Source organism: Protopterus annectens, chromosome 6.part0, assembly GCF_019279795.1.
Source record: "Protopterus annectens isolate FY-2018-M chromosome 6.part0, PAN1.0, whole genome shotgun sequence".
NCBI classification, from domain to species: Eukaryota; Metazoa; Chordata; order Ceratodontiformes; family Protopteridae; genus Protopterus; species Protopterus annectens.
The window spans coordinates 404,117,109-404,143,695 of NC_056737.1; the positions used below are offsets into that span (position 1 = coordinate 404,117,109).

General features: G+C 41.3%; 1 protein-coding gene across 1 annotated transcript in view; it reads left to right on the forward strand.

Annotated features, from left to right (window-relative positions):
- BUB1B (BUB1 mitotic checkpoint serine/threonine kinase B) overlaps positions 1-26,587 on the forward strand; it is a 1,687,592-nt gene that overhangs the window by 1,270,671 nt on the left and 390,334 nt on the right. Inside the window, exon 18 of the mRNA XM_044074144.1 lies at positions 9,800-9,903. Coding sequence (XP_043930079.1) covers positions 9,800-9,903 — 104 coding nt within the window. The remainder of the gene's footprint in view (positions 1-9,799; positions 9,904-26,587) is intronic.

Consider the following 26,587-nt stretch of genomic DNA (forward strand, 5'->3'; position numbering starts at 1 on the left):
TTTTATCCTCTTCAATCACTATTGGAGCTCCTCTTGCAGTTAATATAAGTACTCCTATTTTACTTTCTTCAAGGTATTCCACCGAATAACCCTCCTGAAAATCTTTCTTTATGAAATTCACATATTCAGTTATTTCCAGTTGTCTCCTGTAACATAGCTATTTGCACTCTACATTTTTAATATAGTTCATTATTCTTTCCCTTTTGTATTTATCCGTGAGACCATTGGCATTTGAAGACATTACAGAAAGCATCATTGTATTAAAAAGTAGCTATTCCCTCCGTTTATGTACAACGCCTTTACTGTTAAATGTCTAGTTCCAGCTTTTGGGTTACATGCATATATGGTATTTGGCAAGTTGAACTTTTATATAGTTTCTTGCCTTATCCATTTGTGCTTATGTCACATCTTACAAAACTTTTTTGTTTCATTGAAAGTCCTCAAAAAACAAATTCCCCAATACCTCTAAAACCTGTTAACGTAGTACTGGCACACAAAAACTATGTACATCTTCAAATATTAAAGCTTTACCCTCCTAATAGGAACAAATGTCCCAAACTGATGTCAAAACTCAGAGACTTGAGTTAACCTAAAAGAAAGGTTATCCATGCTAAGACGCATGGTGTAGCCTGCACTTCTACTAAGTGCTAACTGCTTTTGTGTTATCTTAATAGCTCTGAATGCTTTGAGACATCATCACCAGACAGCCAATTTCTCTATCTGATTGTTTCCATGGAGATATGAGGGCGATGTACAGAATTGCTACTAAGTATACATTTATTTGCTGGACAAAAGCATCAAAATATTCAGTATTCTTTTTCACTTACTTGCTTTCTCTCAAAACATGTCACTATATCAATCCAGTCGTTTCCCCATACAAGAACGAGAAAAAGCACATTAACCTTTACTTGGTCATGCTCCTTCAACCAGGCCTCTCTTTTTCTTGCAGTGGTAGCATTGTCACTTCACAGCAAGAGGTTTTCCAGTTCGGTTCTCAGCTGGAGTGCCTTCTATGGGGAATCTGCATGTCCTCCCTGCATGTGCCCACACCTCCCTGAACAAGAGGAAAGAGAGAAGGGTGAAAGAAAGGGGAAAAAGAATAGCAGCATCCATCTACAGTCACCATTACACTTAAAAACATTTTCTCCACTTACAGCTAACTTTCTCCCCTTTCTGCCCCTCCCCAAAGCATTTTTCTGAACATAAATGACATGAAGCAAGGCATATTCTTTAGAGTCCACAGAGGTCCAACAAATTCTGAAAAAGTACAGTATTTCCAGATTTTCTTCTTCGTTCATATTTCACAAATATAATTATTGCAATGTAATCCCATATTAAGTTACTGATTTTATTACTGTTCATGTCCATATCCCAAATCCTGTCTCTACTTTATTTCCAAAGTACTCTCAATTTCTTTTTTTCCTTCTCTCCAACATTTTCCTTTGAAACATTGGAAGAGGTTTCACAGGTACAGTCTCTCTCTGATCTTTATTACCAGAAGAACAAGAAGCACAATTGCCTTCTGTTTCACAGCTCTCATTTTGTTCGACAAACTTTCGTATTTCCTCCTTAGCATGTACTTCATCAAAAAGTGATTTTGTCCCCAGGGAAGAATACCTTGAAGACAGCTGGGTACAGCATTTTGAATCTTCCACCTGCGTCTCAACATTCCGTGACTAGTGGAATGAATTTACTCCTCTTCTGCCTGATGTACGAGTAATCATTCTCCACAGACACTCTGTTGCTTCTCACGTTTGGTATTTTGTCCTTCTGACACAGTTTTGCTAGAATCAACTCCTGCTGGTAGGATTGCAACTTTATTATTAAAGGTCTCTGTTGCTTTTTCATTGCCAGGTTTGCAGCATACATACAACATGCCCTTTCAACTATAACTCCTACTGTGGAATACCAGTCCAGTTGCTTATTTGTGCTTTCATAAAATTAATGCAGTCTGTTCCTTCCAGCTTCTCTGGTATATCTGAAAATCTCTGGTTTTCCCTGTGTGCTCTGTCCTTTAATTCTATTATTTTTTGGAACATCTCTCCCTGAGCGGTCTCACATTCAGCTAGCCTTTTCTTCATTTCATCCTCTGATTTTTGCAGCTTTATCACCTCATCTGAATATATGTTTAAAGCATCTTCCATTTTTTCCCACCTTTTGTTGTTTATGCTGATCTACTGCAACAATGTTTCCTTTATTTTAACCAGGTCTGTGTGCAGTTTTCAGTTACTGGAAGTCATGTCTGGAGATTGCATTTGTTTTTGCTGAACAGCTGCAGAACTTTTCCACTCAGTGTTTCTTCCTCATTTTTTGTAGCTGACTTTTTCCAGGTGCTTGTATTTTTCCCTGGCATCTAGGCTGTACACTTACTAGCCAGAAATTTACCCATAAACACAAAAGTCTACTGGTCTTCTCTGTTGAGTTTCTAATTTCACACTGGGAAAACTAGAGTCCATCTTTTACTCAATGTGCAGCCATCTCACACTGCATGAAAACAACAATGAAAAACATTACTACGTTTATTTTTTTTTCTTTTATTAATGTATATGTACATATGTCATTGTTTTGTGTTTGATAACTGGGTAAGTGGGCTTGTCCAAATAGACTTTTCAGGTAGTACTGGACACAGAAATGCAAATGAAGTAAGAAGAAAATATGTGTACAAAATATTTATATATGTATATGTAATCAAAGAAATATAAAAAAATGAACATACATTTTAGTCGTATACGAAGTATAATTGTTACATCACAGCAGTGGAAGTAATTGAGAAACCAAATAATTTTAAATGAACAACATATGTGGTTGGCTAAGAGCAATAGTGGGTTGGTGTATCTAGCCATTATGTCTAAAGCATTTGCATAATGAGTCTTTATGGAAGTGTTCACTTAAAGCTTATTTGAAATTGTCAATGAATCATTTACACTTTATTTCAGAAGTCAAATTATTACATAATGCAGGTCCTAGTCTGGAAAAAGCTTGCTTGCCCACAGGTATTTTAAAAGGAGGTCTATACTAAGGGCAATGGTGGTTTCCTTGGTGTTTCAAAGGAAATATACTTGCTCTCTAAAGGAGAGTAACCTTTTCAAAGGAGGGCAGTAACCGTCTTTTAAACTTTATATACTAATAACCAAGTAAAATGTGGCACCAAGGGAATACTGAGGAAAAGAATAGTCAACCTGTGAATAGTTTTAAGGTTTATTAAAAATGTTGAGAGCACTTTTGTCCACTTAAAAAAATCAAAAATCACCAGCAGGGCGAATGGAAAACACACCTTTATTCACATAATAACCGGTTGAGCGCTTTCATCAAAATAGTTCAACTTCATCAGAACAATAGGTACATGCAGCCAAAATCTTAAATAGGCATCAACCTAACCAATTAGTTTAAACACACCAATCATTTCTAACCTTACTAATAATTAGTTAATTAATAATTGATACTACTTCTACTGAGAACCATTCTTATTTAAAGAAAAAAAAGTCATAAAAACTTTCTTTAAAAATACATGCTTAAAAATGATTTTTATATATAATTTTTATATACATGTTAAAATTCAACATGAAGAACAGCCAAAATATAAAAATTGATCCACTTTATACCCAATATTATACTGTTCATATCTTTCTAGCCTTTTCTTTCAAGGCTAGAACAATAGATATAAAATCATTCAACCCTGGGGGGAAATTAGCAGCGAGCCTAAGTTGCCACATAAGCTCTTTTTTATTTAAAATATTCTTCCAGTCCCCTCCTCTCTAGGGTTTGCTTGAATGACATCTAAAATGCCAAATTTAAAACCTGAGAAACCAGTGCATATTCTACTATGCCTATACAGGGCATTAGTTACCTTTTCATTTTTTATTTCGTAAAGATGTTCATAAATCCTGGACTTAAAGGCTCTCTCCGTCTTCCCAATATAAAATCCTGTGCATGTATTACACTTGGCCAAATATACTAACGGCTTAGTAAAGCAGTTGCCTTTCTTTAAAAATACTGTATTTTTAGTCCTGTTATTTAAAACAAAACTTTCTACCTGCAAGATGTAACTACATTTTGCACAATGCCCTCAGGCTCTAGTGAATTCATGCCTCCTATCATTCCCTCTTGTTACACTACCCTCCAAGGTTCCCTTTAAATTACGACCAACTTTGGTAGAAAAAAAGGAGGGGTAGTGTAACAAGAGGGAATGATAGGAGGCATTAATTCACTAGAGCCTGTGGGCGTTGTGCAAAATGTAGTTACATCTTGCAGGTAGAAAGTTTGGTTTTAAATAACAGGACTAAAAATACAGTATTTTTAAAGAAAGGCAACTGCTTTACTAAGCCGTTAGTATATTTGGCCAAGTGTAATACATGCACAGGATTTTATATTGGGAAGACGGAGAGAGCCTTTAAGTCCAGGATTTATGAACATCTTTACGAATTAAAAAATGAAAAGGCAACTGATGCCCTGTATAGGCATAGTAGAATATGCACTGGTTTCTCAGGTTTTAAATTTGGCATTTTAGATGTCATTCAAGCAAACCCTAGAGGAGGGGACTGGAAGAATATTTAAATAAAAAAGAGCTTATGTGGCAACTTCGGCTCGCTGCTAATTTTCCCCCAGGGTTGAATGATTTTATATCTATTGTTCCAGCCTTGAAAGAAAAGACTGGAAAGATATGAACAGCATAATATTGGGTATAAAGTGGATCAGTTTTTATATTTTGGCTGTTCTTCAAGTTGAATTTTAACATATATATATAAAAATTATATATAAAAATCATTTTTAAGCATGTATTTTTAAAGAAAGTTTTTATATGACTTTTTTCTTTAAATAAGAATGGTTCTCAGTAGAAGTAGTATCAATTATTAATTAACTAATTAGTTTTGAAATGACTGGTGTGTTTAAACTAATTGGTTAAGTTGATGCCTATTTAAGATTTTGGCTACATGTATCTATTGTTCTGATGAAGTCAAACTATTTTGATGAAAGCACTCAACCTGTTATGTGACTAAAGGTGTGTTTCCATTCACCCTGTTGGTGATTATTGGTTCCAGTTTATGATTTTGCATCAGTGTTTGCCACTTAAAAAAAAAATCATTTGAACGACTTCAGAAGAAAGTGCAACTAATCCCACCAATCTGGTTTAAATAGTTGTTCCAATCATTGCATAATCTCAAAGGAACAGTGCAAAGAAAACAGTAAAAAAGTAACAAATATAAGTAAAAATTGGTAAACGTTCACTAAAGAATTCAATGCAGTAGAAATGAGACAAATGCTAATAGTTTAATAGACCTTAAAACTATTCCCTGGCTGACTATTCTTTTCCCTCGTATTCCCATGTACCACATTCTACTTGGTTATTAGTTGTTTGTTCCGTGGTGTAGATACTCTTTTGTAACATACTAGTGTCAAGTAAGTAGATTTCTGTTTCAGTAACATGGATCCAGCTTAATTTTTTCAAAAGAAGGCAGTGGTGAGTGTGGGTCAAGCTGCAGAAAAAATCTGTAAGGTTTGTTTTCTTTACTATGTGTACTGTAGGCTGAATGAAATGTCAAAAGGGGAAGGCCATATTCCAGTTTAGGCTGTCCATTCTAGCTATCGGTGAAAGAAGGTGGGAAATTCTGTAGTATAGTTTCAGCTGAGAAATACTTTATTGGTGATGATGTCAATGTGGGCAGAGAAGGTTAGACAGCAATCAAAGGGGAGGCCTAAGTACTTATACTCTGAAATAAAGGGAATGAAATTGTTTTTATTGTCAGTAACAGAAATTACTGGTAGCTGGAAGGATTTGTAAGGAGAGAGGAACAGCATGACATCGGACACCGCAGTATTACAGTGTAGAGCTGTCGCTTCACAGCAAGAAGTTCTCTGGAGTGCCTCCTGTGCGGAGTCTGCATGTCCTCCCTGCATTCATGTGGGTATCCTCCGGGTACTCCAGTTTCCTCCCACATTTCAAAGACATGCATCTGGAGCATTTCTCAGTGGGCCTCCACTGAAAATTGGCTTCGTTCCAAGTCAGACTTTCCCAGTAAACAAATGTTAAATAAATAAAAATAAATTAGTTTTACTGTGGTTAATCGGAAATGTGTTAGCTAACACCCAGTGGCACAGACTTGCTAGGCATTTATTTGCATGAAGGAGAATATCGTCTGCATCTAGTGTATTTAAAGTGGGCAGTTCTTTTGGTAAGTCATTAATGAATAAAGAAAATATTAAAGCTCCTAACACTGAACTTTGAGGGCTCCAGTATTCAGTGTGCCATTGGGAGGCTAGTTAGTTATTGCAATATTCTTAAGCCCCATTTCTAAGGTAGTTTTCAAACCAGGTGATTATATTTTGTCTCCTATTTTGGAGAGAAGCAAGTTGTGGTTCACCATTTCAAATGCTCTAGTCTTGTCTACAAAAGGTATACCTTCAGAATTTCAAATCAAAAATGGACTATGAAAAGTTTAAACTGAAAACATTAACGAAGTTTAGCAGCAGTTGTACAGAAGCCAGTAACATGTTGTATGAGGTTGCAGTACAGAGGGGGTTGTTTTTTTGCCTTCTGTCCACTGTAGCGCAGCCTTAGATTTGGTACATATAAGTTGCAGGGGCTGTCTGGGGGTGAAGCACATGTTTATTCTTTTTGTGTTCTGTTGGTGTTTTGTATTTCTACTTTTTGGGTTTGATTTCTTTTTATTCGACGTTCAGAATATTTGACATTCTGAAGATGTTCCCTACAAAGACACCAGCAATAATGAGGCTGATAGTACTGGAGGCATTTCTGAAACCATGTTGTTTGGCAAACAGGAGGCCATAACTATTTGTGTTTGAGTAGTTGTATACCAAGTGTTCTCAGCTATTTTGTCTAGAGGGCAACTGGTAAAGATTGGGCAAAAATCCTTTTGGGTCTTGGGGGATTTAACTTTCAAGAGGAGGGATGGCAGAATATTTCAAAGGTTGTGAAAATATTGCAGTAGTGAGACAGAGAGAGATTGTAGATGCAGGTCAGAGGTTTGGTAATTTTATCTATTGCTGTCCTGTGGAAATTTAGGGTGCAGAAGAAAGAATTTTGATTAGAGGTGTTTCAGTTTTTTTTTCTGGTTTTGTAAATGTAGTTTTTTAAACCATTAAAACATGTAACAAGTAAAACAGTCTAGTATAAATAACATTGTAATAAGCGTAACAAAGCTGAACCATCAAGGAAATAAAATAGAACATATATTCTATTTTTATGCCTAATATTACATCTAAAACTGTACACACTCAATATAAATCTATTTAATATATAAAAATAATACTAGTCCTTGTATTTTTAGAAGATTGCTGTTTTCTTTTACAGAGATCTCACCAAAGTGAAAAATTGCAGCATATTCAGCAAGAGGATAAAGCTGTGGTTGAGGATTGTTATTGGATGTTGGGTAGGGTGATTTTGTGGAGAAATGATTTGGTGATATCTTAGAGAGAAGAGATGAAGACAGATTTATGTTTTTCAGCAGGATTAATTCTAGAATTGAGTTGGATAGTGGAAGAGTTAGTGGAGTTGGTGGGCTGTCCGGTGAGCTGCTTTATTTCCTTTCAAAATTGTTTGGATTGCTTGTAGCTGCTGTTTGTTTGTTAAAGTACAGTGCCTTAGCAGAGTTAGTCACTAGTCTAGTTTGCTTTTTCAGGCTGAGGTAATTTTGTTGTAGTAGGTTATTGTTGTGGGTTTATTTCCAAGTAGACAAATCCTTTTCCCTTTGTTTCCTGAGAGTCTTAATGTCTCCCAAAAGCCAGTGGCATACTTGCCCTATGAATCTCCTGTGTATGTGAGGATGAGGACTAATCAGTAAGACTTAGGTGCTGGTCAAGTGTGGGAAATTTATGTAACAGTTTGTGGTGGCAGGCTGTATTGATTTTGAAAGACTGGTATAATGGAACTGGACAGTGATTGCTAAGGGACTTAAGCAGTATTATAATTGTGCAATGATGGGCTTTATTTGAAATGATGACCTCTAACGTGGGGTGTTTACCATTTGGGTCTGATTGGGTGTTTCTAGCTGTTCAAGATTGTATTGTACCAGCATTTTATTTAGATGTTTCCTTTCAATACCTAATGTGTATATATTCTCTAATAGTGAGATTGTCTATTACTTGGATAAGGGGCTTTGTCATTTGGTTGTCTGGTTGAGGCAGTGGAAGATACTTCTAAGGATGTATTATATTTGATTAAGAACATGATTTCCCATTACCTATCCTGGGCCCATGTCTAATTATCATGGATGATTTTGTACTGTGATGGGATGAAGGAAGAGCCCTCTTCTGCCTCTTCCAAAAACAATTAGTATGAGGAGTTTGGTGCTTCTAAACTTTGTGAAAAAAATAAGGAAAAAATGCTGGTTCAAAACTGAATAAGGTTGCTTCTCCTATGGAGAATAAGGGCCACTCAAGAGACACAATAACTCTTTGGAACCAGCAAAGGTAATCATCAGAGGTCTCTAAAGATGGCAGTTTTAAATAAGCTATCCCAACTGGGTCTGATACATTCAGTTCAGTGTCTTACTGAAATAATATAAGAAATAGTCAGCAACTGCATTTACTTAAAGCACTGATGTTGGCAATAAGATGAGTCCAAATTCTTTAAATTTGAGGTATTGAAAATTCAGCAGATTTGCTGTGAATTCCTGCAGATTTACAGTAACAGTGCCTCCATTAGCAGTGTGTTTAGACAGCAATGCAGTCTTCTGTCTGTTCAAGAGCTGCATAGGGAAGGTAACCCTAAGATGTCCCTAAAGATGGTAGTTTTAAATATGCTACCCAACTGAATTTAAAGCATTCTGCTCGATGGTGCATTAAAATAATATGCAGCATTAAAAGTTTGGTGGGTTTGTTGTGAATTCCTGTGAATCGGTAGTGATGGTTTCTCCTTGGGCAGTGTGCTGTAAACCGTAAAATCAGTCCCATTCGTAAAACACTCATGATTGCAAGGGGGAAAGAGTCCAAATTCTTTAATGCTAAGGCAGTAAAAATTCAGCAGATTTGCTGTGGGAAACCAGTGGATCCACAATGGCAGTTCCTCCCTGGGCAGTGTTTTTTAGACAGCAAAATCAATCCCATTTGTAAAGGAACTCAAGGTGGTAGGGAGAAAAGTTCGAATTCTTTAACCCTAAAGCAGTGAAAATTTGGCACATTTGCTGTGAATCCCAATGGATCTGCAATGGTAGTTCATTTCTGGGCAGTGTGTTTTAGACAGCAATGCAGTCTCCCACCATGGGTGCTTCCAAGGCCCTGAGGGGAAAGAAGGGAAGGAATTATTTAAATTGTACGACTTAATAAAGATGTTTAAAAAAAATGATTCTGGGACAAAGCCAAAAAATAATGCTGGACAGAAGGCCAAAATCCTTTGCTTTTATATACTTAGAAACTTGCTAGAATAATAGGTTTTGCATTAGCATGCATTTTCTGAAAAAAATATGAAGTCTGAAACTCAAATGTCTGCCATTAGTAATTGCAATCCTCAGTTGTTTTTCAGAAAACTGTAAATTTTGCAAGGAGTAAACCAAAATATGAGTCAAAATCAGGAACACTTGTCTTGTTAATTTGAAAATATCAAAAAGCAAGTGCCAAAAGTTTAGGTTATAAGCTGTTAGTAACTAGTGTCAACCTCAACCTGTAGTCAGATGTTTTGAGTCTTTCTTCTCTGCTGGAGTACTCTGTCATTCTGTACTGACCCCTACTGTTTTGGCAGATCACCACTAAACTTGCATCTAATGGACTAATCTGCTAACTGATGAAAAATTTAAATTGTTCTTGTTTTACGGGTTCTCACAATGCATTATTTTTATGTTGACAGGATCTGGGAAATACCTCGTTGTGAATGAAGCAATGAAGACAGAAAACTGCATTTTGTTCTTTGCAACTTCAGTTCATTCTGTTCCCAAAGAAGTTGTCATAAAGGTACATTTACAAGATAGCATTTTGACCATATGTTTATATGTTGAACTGACAAGGGTAGGGTAAAAGACTTCAGTTCATAAGTATTATGATGGAAAGAACTTTTGCATATGTAATGTCCTCCCAAAAACAGATGAGTAGGGAAGGCTGCATTCTTAACATATTTGAGTACACCAAAGGAGTAGTTCATACTTTAGTTTTTTAAACTTTTATAAAAATTATCACTTACAGCAGTCTCAAATATACATTAATATAAAAGAAAACAAACCAGATTAACATGTTTCCAGCTGCATACCTTATACATCACATATGTTTTTTCTTATAACTATCAACAGTCCAGTGTTACATAAATTGCTCAATTCCTTTTTTCCCTTAAACCTCACTCCTACTCCTGAATGTTGTTATGCATGTATTTCCACAATTTCCATTTATTTCTATGTAATTTGTTCCTTCCCTTTTCAAAAGATCCCAGTACCAGTTCTTTTATCTCCGTTAAAATATCCAGTACTTCAAATACAGTTGGCTTAAACTTTGATTTCCATGTTCTAGTAATAGCTTTTTGGCAGCCACCAGAATTAAGCTTAACAAGGCCTTACTGTGTCTAGGCAATTCAGATCCTGTGTCCCAGCTCAGAATAATTATTTCCTTAGTTATACCCATTTGCTCACCCAGTATTCCACAGAGTAGTCTGTAGGAATTTTAAAAATCTGACAGTCATTACATTCCCAGAACATATATTCCCAGTTACCTCTTTCTTCCCCATCACACCTCCAACATTTATCATCTATGAGAGGGAAAAATCTCTGAAGTCTGCCTGGAGTATAAAAAAAATACCTATGCAAACACTTCCAAGGAAAAATCCTAAACCTTCTAGACTTTGTTGCATACTTGGGAGCCATATATATATCTTCATATTGTTCCTTTGTAAATTGCTTATCCAGTCTCTCTTCCCAGTCTTTTCTAACCCCTCTAACTGATTCTTATAGTGCAATAGTTTATATGCCCTACTGATTACCTCTCTTTTTTAACAGCGGATTGCATTCTAGAGTCAATTAAGAAATCTAGAACACTTTTCTCTTTGCCTATACTCTATCAATCTCTGGTAGGAAAGGCAATCTCTAACTTGCAGTCCAAACATCTTCCTGGCCTCATTCCATTCTGTTACCTTTCTTTCTCCAGTTATTTGCTCACAAATACCTTGGATCCTTTGCCCCGTTTTCTCCAGTAAATTCCAGCCCACGCTTGCCTATTCTCTGAACCTCTACTTGCAGTCATCCCTATCGACAAAATATTTCTCCATTCTCATGTTGGCTTAGTTCTTTGAATACTTTCTGCTACTTTATGAATATCCCATACTATATGGCTGTTGTTATTCTCTTTGGGGGTCTACACCCAAAAATTCCATCCTGTCCTTATTTCTTGAATTTCCCTCCTGCTTCATCATCATCCCTTTCCGCTTTGAATTATAACTTTCTGCTTGCGTTATGTATAGGACTCTTAACTGTGTAGCTGTAAGATATCCCTTCAAATCAGTTAACTTAAACCACCTTGTCCTGTTGGAAGGTTCAGCTTATACCACTTAACCCTTGTCCCTCTATCCCTCACATATAAATTCATTCAACTGTATTAATTATTGTCCACAGCTTCTTTGATTGACAAAAATATGCCTGATCTGTATATAAAACTTAAAGGGATTAAAACGTTTTCACGGCTTGTATCTTGCTCTCCATATCCATAAACAAATGCTTTCAGTTGCTCAGTTTTTGTATTTGTTTTCAGTCCCTTCCCACATATTCTTAGCTGCCATAGCAGAAGCATTTTTAATCCATACTGCTAAGTACTTCATCATATCTTGTCTCCATAAATATGGGTATTGCTGAACCAGTTCGCGTGTGTGTATATAATTTATGGCTATAGCCCTTGTTTTAAGTTCATTAATTTTTTGTATCCTGAAAAGACTTAAAACTCTCTCAAAATGTTCCACAACACTGAAATGTCCTTTTCTAGATTTATCAGGTGCAAAATATTATTATCTGCAAATAAAGCCAACTTTTCTTGATTACCATAGCAATTATATTCCTGAATTTTGGAGTCCCTTATTTTGTTTGCCAGTGACACTAAATATAAAGCAAATAACAAAGGTGAAAGAGAACAACCCTGCCTGGTTCCTCTGTTCAGGCACAACTTATCAGAGAGGAACTTTCCCACTTTAATTCTTGCCTCCGATCCCTCATATATCTACCTAATTAATCTTAGTGTATCAGGGAATGCAGATGATTCCATTGCCTACTCGTAAAATCACAGCTTACTCTGTCAAACATTGTCTTTGCATCAAGATCCTCCACCACCAGGAATGGTATTATTCTGCTTCCCTCTAGATAGTCATTGTTCTATTAATGTTGTCAAATGTTTGCCTCCCTTCCAGAAAACCACATTGATCCTTACAAATCAATTTTGGCAGCACCTTTGCCATACTTTTAGATAGTATAGACATAAACACACTAATCTTGGTTTAACATTGAAATGGGTATATAGGAAACTAGTTCTGATGGTTCTTTAACATCTTTAGATATTACAGCCACCACAACATTTTTCCAAGATGCTGGTGCTTCCCCCCCTTTTAAAATACTGTTAAACAAAATATCACTTTTTTCCCTCCTAACTTCCAAACTTCCACAGGAATACCATCTGTTCCTGGAGACTTTCCTGCAGATTGATTATACATCACAGTTACCTCATCTCCTATCTTAACTGTTAATCGTTGAGCCTTATCTACCTGTAAGCTTGTTCTACTTAAGTCTTCCATAAATATTTCCATTTATGCTCTTTCTTGAGTTCTGTATTTCTCTGCTTCATACAAATTTTCAGAAAATTTCTGAAATATCTCTAATACCTTATGCATAATGCCTTATGAGATGCATGGTTAGGCTTAAAAAGGCCCTTGTGTTCGTTAGCCTAGTAAACACCTGTGAGCCTTTACACGATCTTTGGTTATTTTTCTTGTTATAGGCTCCTTAAGTTTGACAACAGCACTTAGATTCATAGGTGTTTACTAGGCTAACGATCACTAGGGCCTTTTTAAGCCTAGCCATGCATCCCAGATCTCTGACAAGTTCTGATACCCTTAATAAGTGTAAGAAGGGGCCTGGGAGATTAACCATTTACAGGTTGCCTGTGTCCATTAGAGAAATAGGTGCCAAACCAGGGTGAATTTCTGGTTCCCCATCCAGTTGTCCATGTTGCTCTTCAATTGTGTTAGGGAGCAACTCTGCTTCACATGGATGGAGAGTCTGTTCCATAGACTGGGTAGTCTCTTGAATGCATACCTGTCTCTCCAGCAGGTCTTATTTATATCACAGGCAAGGTTTATGTCTTTAGACCAAGTAATTCTGGTGCCGTTTGTTTTATGAATCTGGTGGAGGTCCATCAGAGTGGGGTCTGACAATGCCCTGTATGCCAGGCATGGATCTCCCCTCAAACACCTGTAGGAGATGGAGTACAGGGATAGGGCCTTGAGGCAGTCTGCACAGGACATTATGGCCTGTATTCTTTTAGTGAGGAACCTCTGTGGATGTTCACTTGTTGGATATGCCTAATTAGGTACATACCAAAGGGGGCATTGTACTCAATGATAGGTCTGATGAATGCTGACTGTAGTGGAACAATGACTTCCTTGGATTTAGATGCCATGCCTTTGTTTACAAGTTGAGCAACATAGAATGATTTCCTCCCTACTGTAGACACATGATGTTCAAAGGCTAGATTACTATGTAAACTCTAAGGGGTGTGCTGTCAATATGATAATTACCAGGGATGGATGACTTCCCAAAGCATACTGTTCTACATTTCTTGGCATTTTCTTTGCAGCCATCTGGCTGCTCTCAAACTCTGTCACGAGAACCAGAGACTCCGGTGTCTGGCATTAGTATGGAGGGCTTAGTAGGTACTTCCGATGAGCCACCTAGGAAGAAGGCCAAAAAAGTTAGGCTCAACACTCATTCTGCACCTCAGGAGTCCGGTGAGACTCTCAAGGCAGATGTTGGCCCAGGATCCCATCAGATGTCTGTTTCTCATTTGGAACCAGGAACCATAATAGAAGCTGGCCCGACGGAAACTCTAAGTACATCCACTGAGGTTGATCAGTTTGTGGCGTTGGAGGGGCCTACCCATATTCTGCAATCCTCCCAAATGTTGGCCTCTTAATCGACCTATCTTTTAGCTCTTCTGAAGAGAAAACAAAAATTAAAAAATACAGAATAGCAATCTGCCCCCTGGATGAGAAGTTTTCTCCCAAAATCTTTTCAAGGCATTCCAGGCCCTGCTCACCTGTGTAGGCCTTAGAAGAGTCAGGGGAAGAATTCTCCTCCTCTGAAGACTCACTTAATTACTGCTCTCAAATTGAGTCCTCCAAGGACTTCATTACCCCTGAGGAAGGAGAACTCTGTCAGTCCTGAATCTCCAAGGGAAGAGGTTTCTTTTGGAAATACCATTTTTCTCATGAGAGAACACTTAAAATGACAAGCCTCAGATGTCTCATAATAAAAAAAAAAATTGTCTTGCCATAATGTTCCATCTGTGTTGTTCATCTTCATTCATTCGTCACTGATATGGGTTGTCTGTTCCGTCCATGGAACCGAGTCGGCCTTATACCAAGCTCGCGCCAGACAAAAACCCTCGAGCTAAGCTTTTACCCACAATACCCTTCTCCTTGTTGCCTCAGATCTCGTTTGCCCATTGTTATTAAAGCAGAGGCTGTTTCTGAGCAAGTACTCTAAAGCGGAATTTGGACCCGAACAATCCCCCAGGAGCCATTAGGAGGGGTAAGGAGGGTGGGACATAATGAATGAATGAAGGTGAACAAAACAGATGGAACATCATGGTAAGACATAACTTATTTATCTGATGTTGTTCATCTTCATTCATTCATCGCTAATAGGACAGAGTCCCCAGCTACTTTGTATCCCTTGGGCAGCCCTTATAGAAGAATATTCCTGAGCACCATTGAACCAAAGGAAGCTCTTCCCCTGGAGACCAAATCCAATTTGTAATGAGTGATAAAGGTATGAGGAATAGCCCACATTGCTGCTGCACAGATATCATCCATAGAAGCCCTTGAATGGAAAGCCACAGAAGTTGCCATTGTTCTGGTGTAGTGTGCTTTGATTTTTCTGTGGTATAGGGCTTTTTGAGTGTAGATAGATGAGGAGTATACAGTCTCTGAGCCATTTAGATAACGTCACCTTAGAAACTGAGCTGGTCGGATCTGTGCATTGTTTTTGTCATATCAAGATAAAATCTCAGCTGTCTATGCACATCTAATGAATGCAGGCAGTATTCTCCTTTATCTGAAAAATTAGGGAAGAAAACTGGTAGGTCAATAGTTTGGTTAATAGTAAAATCAGAAATAATTTTGGGAAGAAAGGAAGGGTTTGTCCAGAGTGATACTCTGTCCTTGTGGAAAATCAAATAAGGGCACTTTATGCATAATGCGTAAAGCTCAGAAATGCGCCTAGCTGACATGATGACCACCAGAAAAAGAGATTTCCAGGATATGAACTTGATGTCACAGGTGGCTGTGGGTTCAGAAGGAGGTTGTGTCAAAGACTGGAGGACTAGTGTGAGACTCCATGGATGTTCTTCGTGTTTCACTGTTGCAGTCATCACATTTGGGTTATCTGCCTGCAGGTAGCCCTCAGCTGGCGTGAATACCAGAGTTTTTGGATTTCTGCGTCGGATGCTGTCTCTTCTTCCATGATGTCAGGTCGTCAGGGGTATAAAACATGCAGCCAACGCCATTACATCAGTCTTTCTTGCCGTGTGGTGCCCGAAGCAGAAGCCATTCGCAAGTGCTGGTCGGCCGTCTCCTGAAATGTTCGTTTTCAGGTTTCAGACCCGAAGTCTTCAAAAAAGATAAGTACCCTATTGGGGATCCTTTTTCTTGCTCTAACCAATGTCAGTAAAAGTTAACAATTGTCTTGCCTGTGGAAAGCAAATACCTCATAGAGATTTTTATTCTTACTGCATCCCCTGAGGCCCAGACCACAACGTCCCTCGGTTTTGTGCCTTGTTCAACGCCCGAACTATTCATCATCGGGCCATTTTTGTAGCCAAATACTTTCGTACTCTATATCCGTATTCTGAAATGGCTTCGTTAAGCCATCCAACTACCGATCTTCCGAAAAAACGTAAGGATAAAGACAGACAGACCGCATAGGTCCAAAACTGCAGACGATGCTTCTGTTAAGCTAGTCGCCAGTCCGCCAGTACTCAGGCGCTTTCGCAGCCCCTGATACCCACTACTTCAGATTCGCAGGCCTCTACTGACCCATTCGGAGTCAGGTATGACGCCAGATGCTTCTTCGACTGTGGAACCTACGGATGCCTCTGCCTTGGATGTGTCCGGAGCCACTGTGCAGGCACCAGCTTCTGAGGGTGTATCCAGGCCTACATGCATTCATATTAAACAGACGCCATCGTTTCCATCCAGAAGTTCCGAATTCCTCAGGCCAAAAACTCACACTACGCTTAGGAAACCGACGACCGAACTGCAAACTCAGGCCCATATGCCTAACAAACAAGTGCTTAGAGTGGCTGAAGACCTTATTACCTTAATTAGGGGAAGCCAGCCTTCCCCCCTGAGACCTAGAACTGATTTTCTTTCTGATTCTTCTGATCAGGAATTTGATATCTCTGCTCCTTCTGATTACCAGGATTTGCCCTTATCTACTTATGAGGATTCTGATGCAGAGGATTCCATTCCCTCTGCTTCCCCTCCAGAAGATTTTTCTTTCGGTGAAACCTTGCATACTCTTAGGGAACATCTCCGCTGGGAAAGCCAGGATTATTCCGAGTCCAAAAAGAGACTTAGGGAATTCTTACTCCTGCTTCAACACAGGCCTTTAGCTATCCCTCCTTTTGTGGACGTTGTGGATGATGCCTTCTTGGAATCTAGCCTTACCCCAGACACTACCTCCAGCTCCCAGAAAACCTGACAGGTACTACAGAGTACCTGACTCTCACAGGTTCCTCTTCAAGAATCCTTCTGCAGATCCTGAGACCATTTCCCAAGGGCCAAAGGCATTAAGGCTACTGCTGCCAAAAATCCTACCCCTTCTGATAGAGATTCTAGAGCCTTAGACAGATTGAGTAAGGAGGTATACACTTCTGCTACTTTGGCCATTAGTGTGTTGCCAGTTTCATGTGTTAAAGTATCAGCAGCATATTATGGGATTACTTAAACAGAAAATTATGTTGATTTCTGACTGTGCTGAACACAGACTTGCAAGATTTAATGCATTCTGCAGAACAAGTTGGTAAACATACTTTGCAATGTGGTTTTGATGCTTTAGAAGCATCTTGCAGGGCTGCTGTCACTGGGTCTGTACTTAGAAGGCATGCTTGGCTTAACAAACAAAACTTGCCAGATCATGTTAAAGCTAAATTACTGGATGCTCCCTTAAACCAAGATCGCCTTTTTGGCAACAAAGCAGTAGTAGTAGTCCTCAAAAGGATGGAGGAAAAAGCTAAATCTATGCAAACTGTTGAAGATTTCCTGCAAGTACAGCCTCCCAGATTCAGTAGGCATTGGCCTTCAAAGAACTGGTCCTTTTCAGTCTCTTCCAGGCCTTCTCAGTCCAAACCCAGGAACAGCAGACAACCAATGCTAGTCTCAGGCTATGCACAGATCTAAGCAGTGGGGGACTCCCACTTCCAAAGCAGGGAGTAGTAAGCTACCCCCTACGGAAAAATGGCACAATGACTTAACCTTAACCCTTCCAAACCCTGCTCAACTACCTGCTCCCTTAGGAGGAAAGATCGCACTGCATGCAAAAAACTGGGAACTCCATTACCCAGGACAAATGAGTTTTGAACATAGTTTCCCAAAGATACAGATTCCACTTCCACACACTACCAGCCACAAATGGTTGGCCAGACCTACTCCCAAATCCATGGGTGGAGGCCCAACATCAGGTTCTTTATCTTAGTATCAGGGCTATTCAACTTGTCCCAGCAGAACAAAGAGAACAAGATTTTTATTCAAGACTTTTTCTGGTACCAGAAAAGACAACTCCTGGCGTCCTATCCTGGACCTCTCTATTCTCAACAACTTTCTGGTGATTCCAAAATTCAGAATGCTAACTCTTCAACAGCTTCTTCCTATGCTAGCCAAGGATGCCTGGCTGGCAACCCTAGACTTAAAAAAAGCTTACCTGCACATCCCAGTAAGAGGATCCTGCAGACAATGCCTACGTTTCAGTGTGGGCTCTATGCACTTTCAGTTCTCTGCACTTCCCTTTGGCTTATCTACTGCGCCCAGGGTGTTCACAAAGTGTCTAGCTCCAGCCATTGCATTTTGCAGGCAGAGAAATATTCAAATTTACCCATACTTGGATGATTGTCTGATTCAGGCATAAAGCCAGGACTTGCTATTGCAACACCTGGCATTTGTAAAGAAACTTCTAACCTCACTGGGGTACAACATCAACGAAAAGAAATCTCACCTAGTGCCCTGCCAACAGATTGTATTCCTGGGAGCAAGCTTGAACACAACTTCCCAGATGGCATTCCTCACTCCAGAGAAACAAGTTTGGCAACCTACTTCAAACTATTGGCCACAAAACCCCAGCTATCTGCAAGGAAAATGCTGCAAGCTCTGGGGTTCATGGCCTCTTGCATTCTACTAATTTCATATGCAAGACTGCATATGAGGAAACTCCAATGGTATCTAAAAAGCCTATGGTGTCAACATTCTCAGGACCTGGAAACAATGACTCCTATCATTCCGTGTATAAGGACAGAGTTCCTTTGGTGGGCAGAGGCCTCCTACCACAACAAGGGATTCCCTTTCACTCTACCCCCTGCCACCCAAACCCTAACAACAGACGCATCAGACTATGCAGGGGGGGCTCACATGGCAGGGCAGTGCATTCAGGGCAAATGGAACCCGAGATAGATGCACCTGCATATCAATCAAAAAGAAATGTTAGCTGTACAGAATGCTCTGACAGCCTTCAAAGACCGAATTCTTCCAGGACAACTATTGGTAAAGACAGACAACACCACAGTTATGTGGTACATAAGCTGGGGGGAACCCACTCGTACTCTCTCTGCAAACTAGCCATGGCTCTGTGGAACACAGGCCTGAGCTACCAAGTACACCTACAAACACAATTCCTGCCAGGCAAACTAAATTCACTGGCAGACGACTTAAGCAGAAATCTCATGGACCCACACGAATGAAAACTAGAACCCAAAATATTCAACCTGTTGAGGAACAAATGGGGGTCTCCAGAGGTAGACCTGTTTGCCTCCCCTCAGAGCTACCAGTTGAACAAATTCTGCACAAGAACTCCTCACAGTCAAGCTTGGAAAGTGGATGCCCTGTCCTTTACCTGGAAAAGCCTCTCTGTTTATGCCTTTCCCCCTCTGCCTCTCCTCTCGAAGGTTCTACTAAAGATCAAACAAGACAAGCCAAGGACAATACTGATTGCACCAGACTGGCCACGCCAGCACTGGTACCCCCTCTTGCGCAGTATGACACTGCTACAACCATGGCACCTGCCTCAGACCCCTTCCCTGCTGTCGCAGCAGGTGGGCCAGATTTTGCACCCTCAGCTTCAAATCCTGAACCTTGCAGCCTGGCTAATTCTTTGAGCTCTCCTCTAGCATCCCTCAGTAAGCAGGTGCTGGATGTCATTCTGGAGGTAAGGAGGCCTAATACTAGAAAATCCTATGCTGAAAAGTGGAAAAGATACTGTTCTTGGAGCCAGGCTCAGGGGGTGGGCACAACGGTGCCCAGCTTACCTCATATTCTAGAGTACTTAACAGAAATGCTCCACAAGGGCCTGTCCTCCTCGTCAATTAAAATTCATGCCTTTGCCATTTCAGCACATTATAATACTGAGCCACCCCTCTTCTCTCACCCCTTGCTAAAACAATTCCTTAGAGGGGCCAACATTTTAAGACCCAACCAGGAGAGCTCCCACTCCAGCCTGGGACCTTAACTTTGTATTGGAAAAGCTCACTCTTCCCCCCTTTGAGCCAGCTGCAACAGCAGAGTTGAAATTCCTTTCTTTTAAAACAGCCTTCCTTCTAGCCATCACTTCAGCAAGAAGAGTGTCTGACTTACAGGCCCTCATGGCAGTGGAACCCTTCATTAGCTTCCATGCTGACAGGGTTTCCCTTAGGACTAATCCTTCCTTTATGCCCAAGGTGGTGCCTAGTGTGGCCTTAAATCAGTCCATTCATTTGCCTACTTTTTTCCCTAATCCACAAAACAAAGGGAAACGAATACTGCACTCTCTGGACTTGCACAGACAACTTAGATTCTATTTGGACAAGACTAAACCTCTCAGAAAATCTGAACAGCTGCTAGTTGGCTTTGCTGCATGGGCAGAGGGGAAGTCCATTTCAAAACAAACCATATCCTAATGGATAGCCCATTGCATTCATTTCTGCTACAAGCACCATGGAAAATCTACCCCACAGGGGATAAGATCACATTCCAACAGAGCTGCATCTACTTCTATGGCATTTCTCAGAGGAGTCCCTAACAGGGACATCCTAGAAGCTGCTACCTGGAGCACTGTACATACCTTCACCAAACATTACCACATGCCTATCTTTTCTAAATCCAGACCTGAATTTGCCACTGCAGTCTTGCAGGGCTTGATAGCTGGCCCTAATGCTCTTTAACTTCCTCCTCCCTTCCTTAGCTTTGAGAATCAACCCAAATGTGATGAGTGCAACAGTGAAACACGAAGAACATAGTACAGTTGTGTACACTTACCATAAATGTAGATGTTCGAGTGTATTCACTGTTGCAGTCCTCGTTACCCTTCCTCCAGCCCCCTGACTTCTCTTGGCTCTACCTTTCCTTCTTGTTTGGTATATTTATTTTTTCTTGTGTATTTGCTTTTTAATGGGGGTGTACCATACCATGTACTTGCTTCCTATTGTGGGGGCACCTGACATCTGGGGCAAGAAAAACTGATGTAATGGTGTTAGCTGCATGTTTTACACCCCTGACGACCTGAGATCATAGAAGAAGAGACAGCATCCAACACAGAAATCCGAAGATTCTAGTATTCAGGCCAGCTGAGGGCTACCTGCAGGCAGATAATGCAAATGTAATGACTGCAACAGTGAATACACTCGAACATCTATATTTATGCTAAATGTGCACAACTGTACTTTCTATTGTTTGTTTGATTGGGAGTCTAATGTGAGAGACTCCTTTTAGAAAGGTCTTATATAGGCGATGTGAGATTAACGAGCAATCCTTGAAACCATTATGGAAATTGAAATGGCAGCTAGGTGAACTCGAATAGTGGATGCTGCAGCTCCCTCTTTGAAAAATTTTGATAAGTAATCTAGCACTGCAGTGACTGGAGCTGAATATGGGTCTAGTTTTCTCTGCTTAGACCAATTTAAAAACCTTCTCCATTTGCCAAGATATATTTTCCTGGTAGATGGCTTGTGAGAGGCCAGAATAATGTCATGCACTGGGAGGAAAGGTTGCTCTGCCTGACAATCATTGGAAGTGGAGAAACCAAGCTGTCAGCTTGAGGCTGGTTATTTTCGGGTGGCTCAACCCTTAGGGATGAGAAATCAGATATGAAGTTGTATCCAGAATCCACAGTCGGCATAGTAAGTGAGGTCAGAGAAAGGGGAACCATACTTGTCGAGGCCAATAAGGTGCAATGAGGATCACTTTGCTTTTCAACCGAAGGGCTTTCTTCAAGAATTGGTGGTTCAGGGGGAGGGGAGAGTAAGCGTACAGAAGTCCCATGGGCCAATCGTGGATTAGAGCCTCCCTTGGTAACTCCCCCTGAGGGGAATTAGGGAAAAGTAGCTGCTGCATTTGTGGTTTGATGGGGAGGCTGGCCCCAATGGCTGAAAATCTTCGTCACAATGCTCGAATTGAGGGACCACTCATGAGGCTGAAGGATACATCTGCTTAGCCTGTCTGCAGTCCCGTTGGAATCCCTGGGAATATGCGTTGCGATCAGAAAGCAGTTGGAAGCTATTGCCCATTGCCAAATTCTCATAGCCTCTCAACATAATGGGTAGGACTTGGTTCCTCCTTGCTTTTTGATATACCAGACTACTGCTATGTTTGACTGGGTGGAAAGTGTTCCGGAAGGAAGGACGGATTGAAATGCCTGCAACGCTAAAAGCACTGCCCTCAGTTCTAGGACATTTATATGCAGATTGGCCTCTATAGTAAACCATGTGCCTTGGACTGTCATCCTCTGAAAATAGCCCCTCCCCCACCCTATCAGGGAGGCGTCCATGGCCACAGTGGCCCAGGGCTGACAAGGGTAGAAAGGGCGACTCCAAAGTTCTGTTTCTGGCCTCATCCACCAAATTAGGTCCTGTTTGCATCGATTTGTTATTCGAATCTGAAAGGACAAGGGATGATGATTTGGATACCACTGAGATAACAGAAGCCATTGGAAGAGTCTCATTTGAAGTCTTGCAAGAGGTACTATTGTTATAGATGCTGCCATTGAACTTAGGAGTTGAAGGACCTCTTGAGCTGAAACCATGTTTTGACAGAGTATCACTCAGAGCTGGAGCTTTAGTCTTCGTAATCTGTGATCTGGGAGAGAGACTAAACAGGACTGAGTATTGAACACCGCCCGTATGAATTCTAAGGTTTGAGTCGAAGTCGGGTTGCATTTCTCCCAATTTGTAGAAATTCCCAGAAACTTCGCCAATGAGAGAGTGTAGTTTAGGGCCATTACCAGTAGATGCTTGGTGGAGGCGGTGAGGAGCTAATCGTCTAAATATGGAAACAACCAAAATCCTTGCAGTCTCAAGTGAACTGTTACTACTGCTATGCATTTGGTGAACACTCTGGGGGCTGTAGAGAGTCCGAATGGCAGAACACGGAATTGGTAATGATTGGTTCCCAGCCAGAAGCGAAGAAGCCTTCTGGAGCATTTGTCCATTTTTGATGTGGTAATACTCATCTTGAAGGTTCCTGCTAGTTGAGCACATCCAATCACCTCTTTCCAAAAATGGAAGAATGGACTGAACCGTGACCATCCGGAATTTTGTTTGGGTGACAAACTGGTTTAAAGTACTGAGATCCAAGATTGGTATCCAGTCCCCTGTCTTTTTTAGCACCAAAAAGAATTCTTGAGTAGAATCTGGATCCAGTCTGATCTGGTGGGACTGTTTGGATGACTCTCTTTTGACACAGCTTTTTTATCTCTAGAGCTGCTACTTCCCTCTGACTAGGTGGAAATTCGGGAATTTGTCTTAGTGACTTTGGCAACCTCTGGTTATTATCTTCTGCACCCAAGAGTCTGTGGTTATTGATTGCCAGGTAGTGTGGTGTAGAGAGAAACATCCCCCGACTGCTTCCAGAGGAAAACAATTGGGCCGCTCTTCAGGAGCGCTGGTAGGGTTGTCCAGAGAAAGAATCTCTGGATCCCTGATTACGCGGGCCCCCTCTGCCTCTGTAGAGGCGTATTCCAGAAGAATTTCCCCCTCTGCCTCTGGGGGCGAACTCACCATGCGTGTCATGAAAAGGACCCTGAGATTTTTTGTGCCACAACTTTCCACTCCTCTGGTTTCTGGTATAAGAATGTTGAGGAGTGGAGAAGCATACACCTATGGCAGACAGGGTCTTGCCGTCCTTCTCGCACCTGGCTAGAGTGTCCTTCACCTTTGGGTCAAACAGGGAAGATGCTACCACTGGAGCGTTAAGGAAGGAAGACTTAGAGATCCACGAAATCACAAAGGTGCATCCATGTGTGATGTCTCATAACTATGCCCGAACCCTTCGGTTGCATCGATTCCAGGGTTGCTAGCTGCGAGGCAACCTTGTCATGTACCTCGTCAGACACCAGTCCTGATAAAGTTCTGGAGAGTTCAGAAATTAAGTCTCTCTGGAGCCTAATAGAAATGTGCCAGGTAGTTAAAAGACCGTATGGCAAAGATCAATGAAACAAAAACTCGCTTCTCTAACCTGTCTACTGCCCGAGACTCCCTGTTAGGTGGATGAACAGTCTGGCTCTCTTCGGCGAGCTTTTTCTTTGTGGCCGCCACCATCGCATCTACTGGCAGACCTTTAGACCAATGTGGGCTTTCCTCGGGGGGGGGGGGGTCGAATCTTATCTGGTCTCCATGGGATTGGTTCAACAGAGTCTGGATTCTTCCAGGTGTGCTGCACCACGAGCTGAACTAGCTTGTCTGCAGGCAGGTTCACCCAGGCGGTAGATGGTCAAACACGAAAAGCCTGCAGGAACACAGATTCCTCAGAGAAAGGATTTTGGAGCTTCCAGTCACCCCTCTATTTCAAAATTTCAAGGATGTCTCCAAAGGAGACATCTTCAGGGGGTGGCCAAGGGGACCCTTCCCCCTCATTGTAAACCATATCCTCTGTAAGCGACTGCTCAGGAAAGTCCGCGTCCTTCCTCTTGCATGACTTCTTTCATGGTACCTCTTCAGTGGGGGCTTCTGAAGAGGACTGAGAAGGGGCACCCTGCAATAAGGTCTCCTGAGGCTCTTGTGTTCGATGTTCCAAAACGGGGGCTCGTGACAGCTGCAGCTCAGAGAGAGGACATGTCTGGGGGTCTGACGCCGGAGGCTTGCCTACAGAAGCAAGGGCTCTCTCCATCTCTTGAAAGGCAGGCCCACCTGAAAAGGGATGGAAGCCCAGAACCAAGAAGGGCAACCTCGGAACCGGGTCACACCCCGCTCCGTCGAGCCTGCTTCCAAGGATGCAGCCTCAAGAGGGATCCGTACCGACAGGACTCCCAGCACCATGGATGGAGCACCGTGGATGGCACTGCAGGAAGGCTCTGAACCGTACCCGGCACCATGGAGCCCATAGCCCAATCCTGGACTTAAGGAAGACCTGGCTCTCTGAGTAAACCAAAGGGACGGCTCCAGTGCCACAGTGAGATCCACTAGTGGCACCGTAGATGTGGGGGACAAAAAGGGCATTGCTGTTGAAGACTTCGAAACCTGCAAGGAGATTGAAGGAGGAGAATAGGATGGAGTCCATGGAGGTAGATTCCCAAGTCCGAAGAGGGATAGGGTCTTTGAAGGTGTAGGAATCCCCTTGGCTGTCAGCAGCTGGTCCACAAGGCGCACCACATCTAGTTCTGAAAGGCTCCTAGTGGAATTCCCCGATGGGTACTCTGGCCATTCTAAAACGGGGTATATACCTGCCTCAGGAAAGGATCCACTGACTGGGAGTATCGGGTCCATGCTGTATTGCCTAATGGCACCACTGTCTCGAGTTTCAAGACGTGTGAGGAGGGAGTGTCCACAGTAGATAGAGGCAACTACGGGTAAGCTTAGCGCCATGGAAGTACTCGGTGCCAAGGTAGGTATGGAAGTTAAGAATTCTAATTTAGGCAGGGTCGGTGCTGCAGACATTGTCTGTGCCGACGACATGATGATTGCTGACGGTACCGAGGTTGGTGCCGTAGGGGCTGGTTTCGGGCCTGGAGCCGATGAAGACAATTTCTGTATTTTAGGTCTTGGTTGTTTCTCCTTCTCTCCAGAAGGTGAAGAAGGAACCGAATGTGGTCTCTCTTTTTCTTTCCTAGGAGGGGTTGAGCCCTCCAAAGCAGAAAGAGTCTCTGAAAAGGGCATCTTAAGAAGGCCCTTCAGGATTAATTTATTTCTTCTTTCATTTATAGTATGGGAGCTAAACCCCTGGCAGATGGAGCAAGGTGGTTGCACAGAGAGATGAGGAACTCCCAAACAATAAACACAATTATTATGAGAGTCACTGTTAGGCATTTTACGGCTACATTTCAAACACTTCTTGAAGCTTGAAGTCCCCTTCTTCTCGGACATATTGAAAAAAAAAAACTGTCACACGAAAAAGATAGGGAAAAATATTAAAATGGTTATTTATTTATTTATTTTTTTATTGAGAAAGGAAAGTGAAATACCAGTAATGGTTTTTTGAGTACTACCACAGCAGGTAAGGAGAAAGGGCCATACCACCAATGGTACTAAGATTACCCAAACTTAGTTGGAGAGAAAAGTCAAGCAGAAAATCAAACCGAGAAGGTAAAAACTAGAAATAGACTATAGGAAGTATAAAAATGGGAAAAACTACAGGAAATTTTATATGGAAGAAGATTTAGCTGAGAGCGGGCTTCAAAGCGGCTTTACGGCTACGCGGCAAACGAGATCTGAGGTAACGGAGAGAAGGGCATTATGAGTAAAAGCTTAGCTCGAAGGATTTTGGCTGGTACGCGCTTGGTATAGGGCCGACTCGGTTCTGAGGATGGAAGTGACAACCCATCAGTGATGAATGAATGAAGATTAACATCATCAGATGAAGTATTTTGAATTTACTGCACATGGATCAATCCTCACCATCTGCAGTCCCTCCCTTGCTTCCAACTTTTCAAGATGCCTTTTTGGCTGCTTCTCAGGCCCCTGACTGCCAACCCCCAGCTTCTAAACGCCCAGACAGGTTCTATAAAGTTCCTCAGGATATTCCGTACCTGTTCAAGAACCCTTGCTGCAGACCCTGCAGTCATAGCAGTCTCAGCTGACAAATCCTCTAGACAACTGCCTTCTATCTCTTTATTCCCTACCGACAAGGACAGCAAGTTTATGGATAGGCTAGGGAAGAAGGTCTATATAACTTCCACTCTTGCATCAGAGCCCTAAACTATCAAACCCACATGACCAGGTTTGTTCT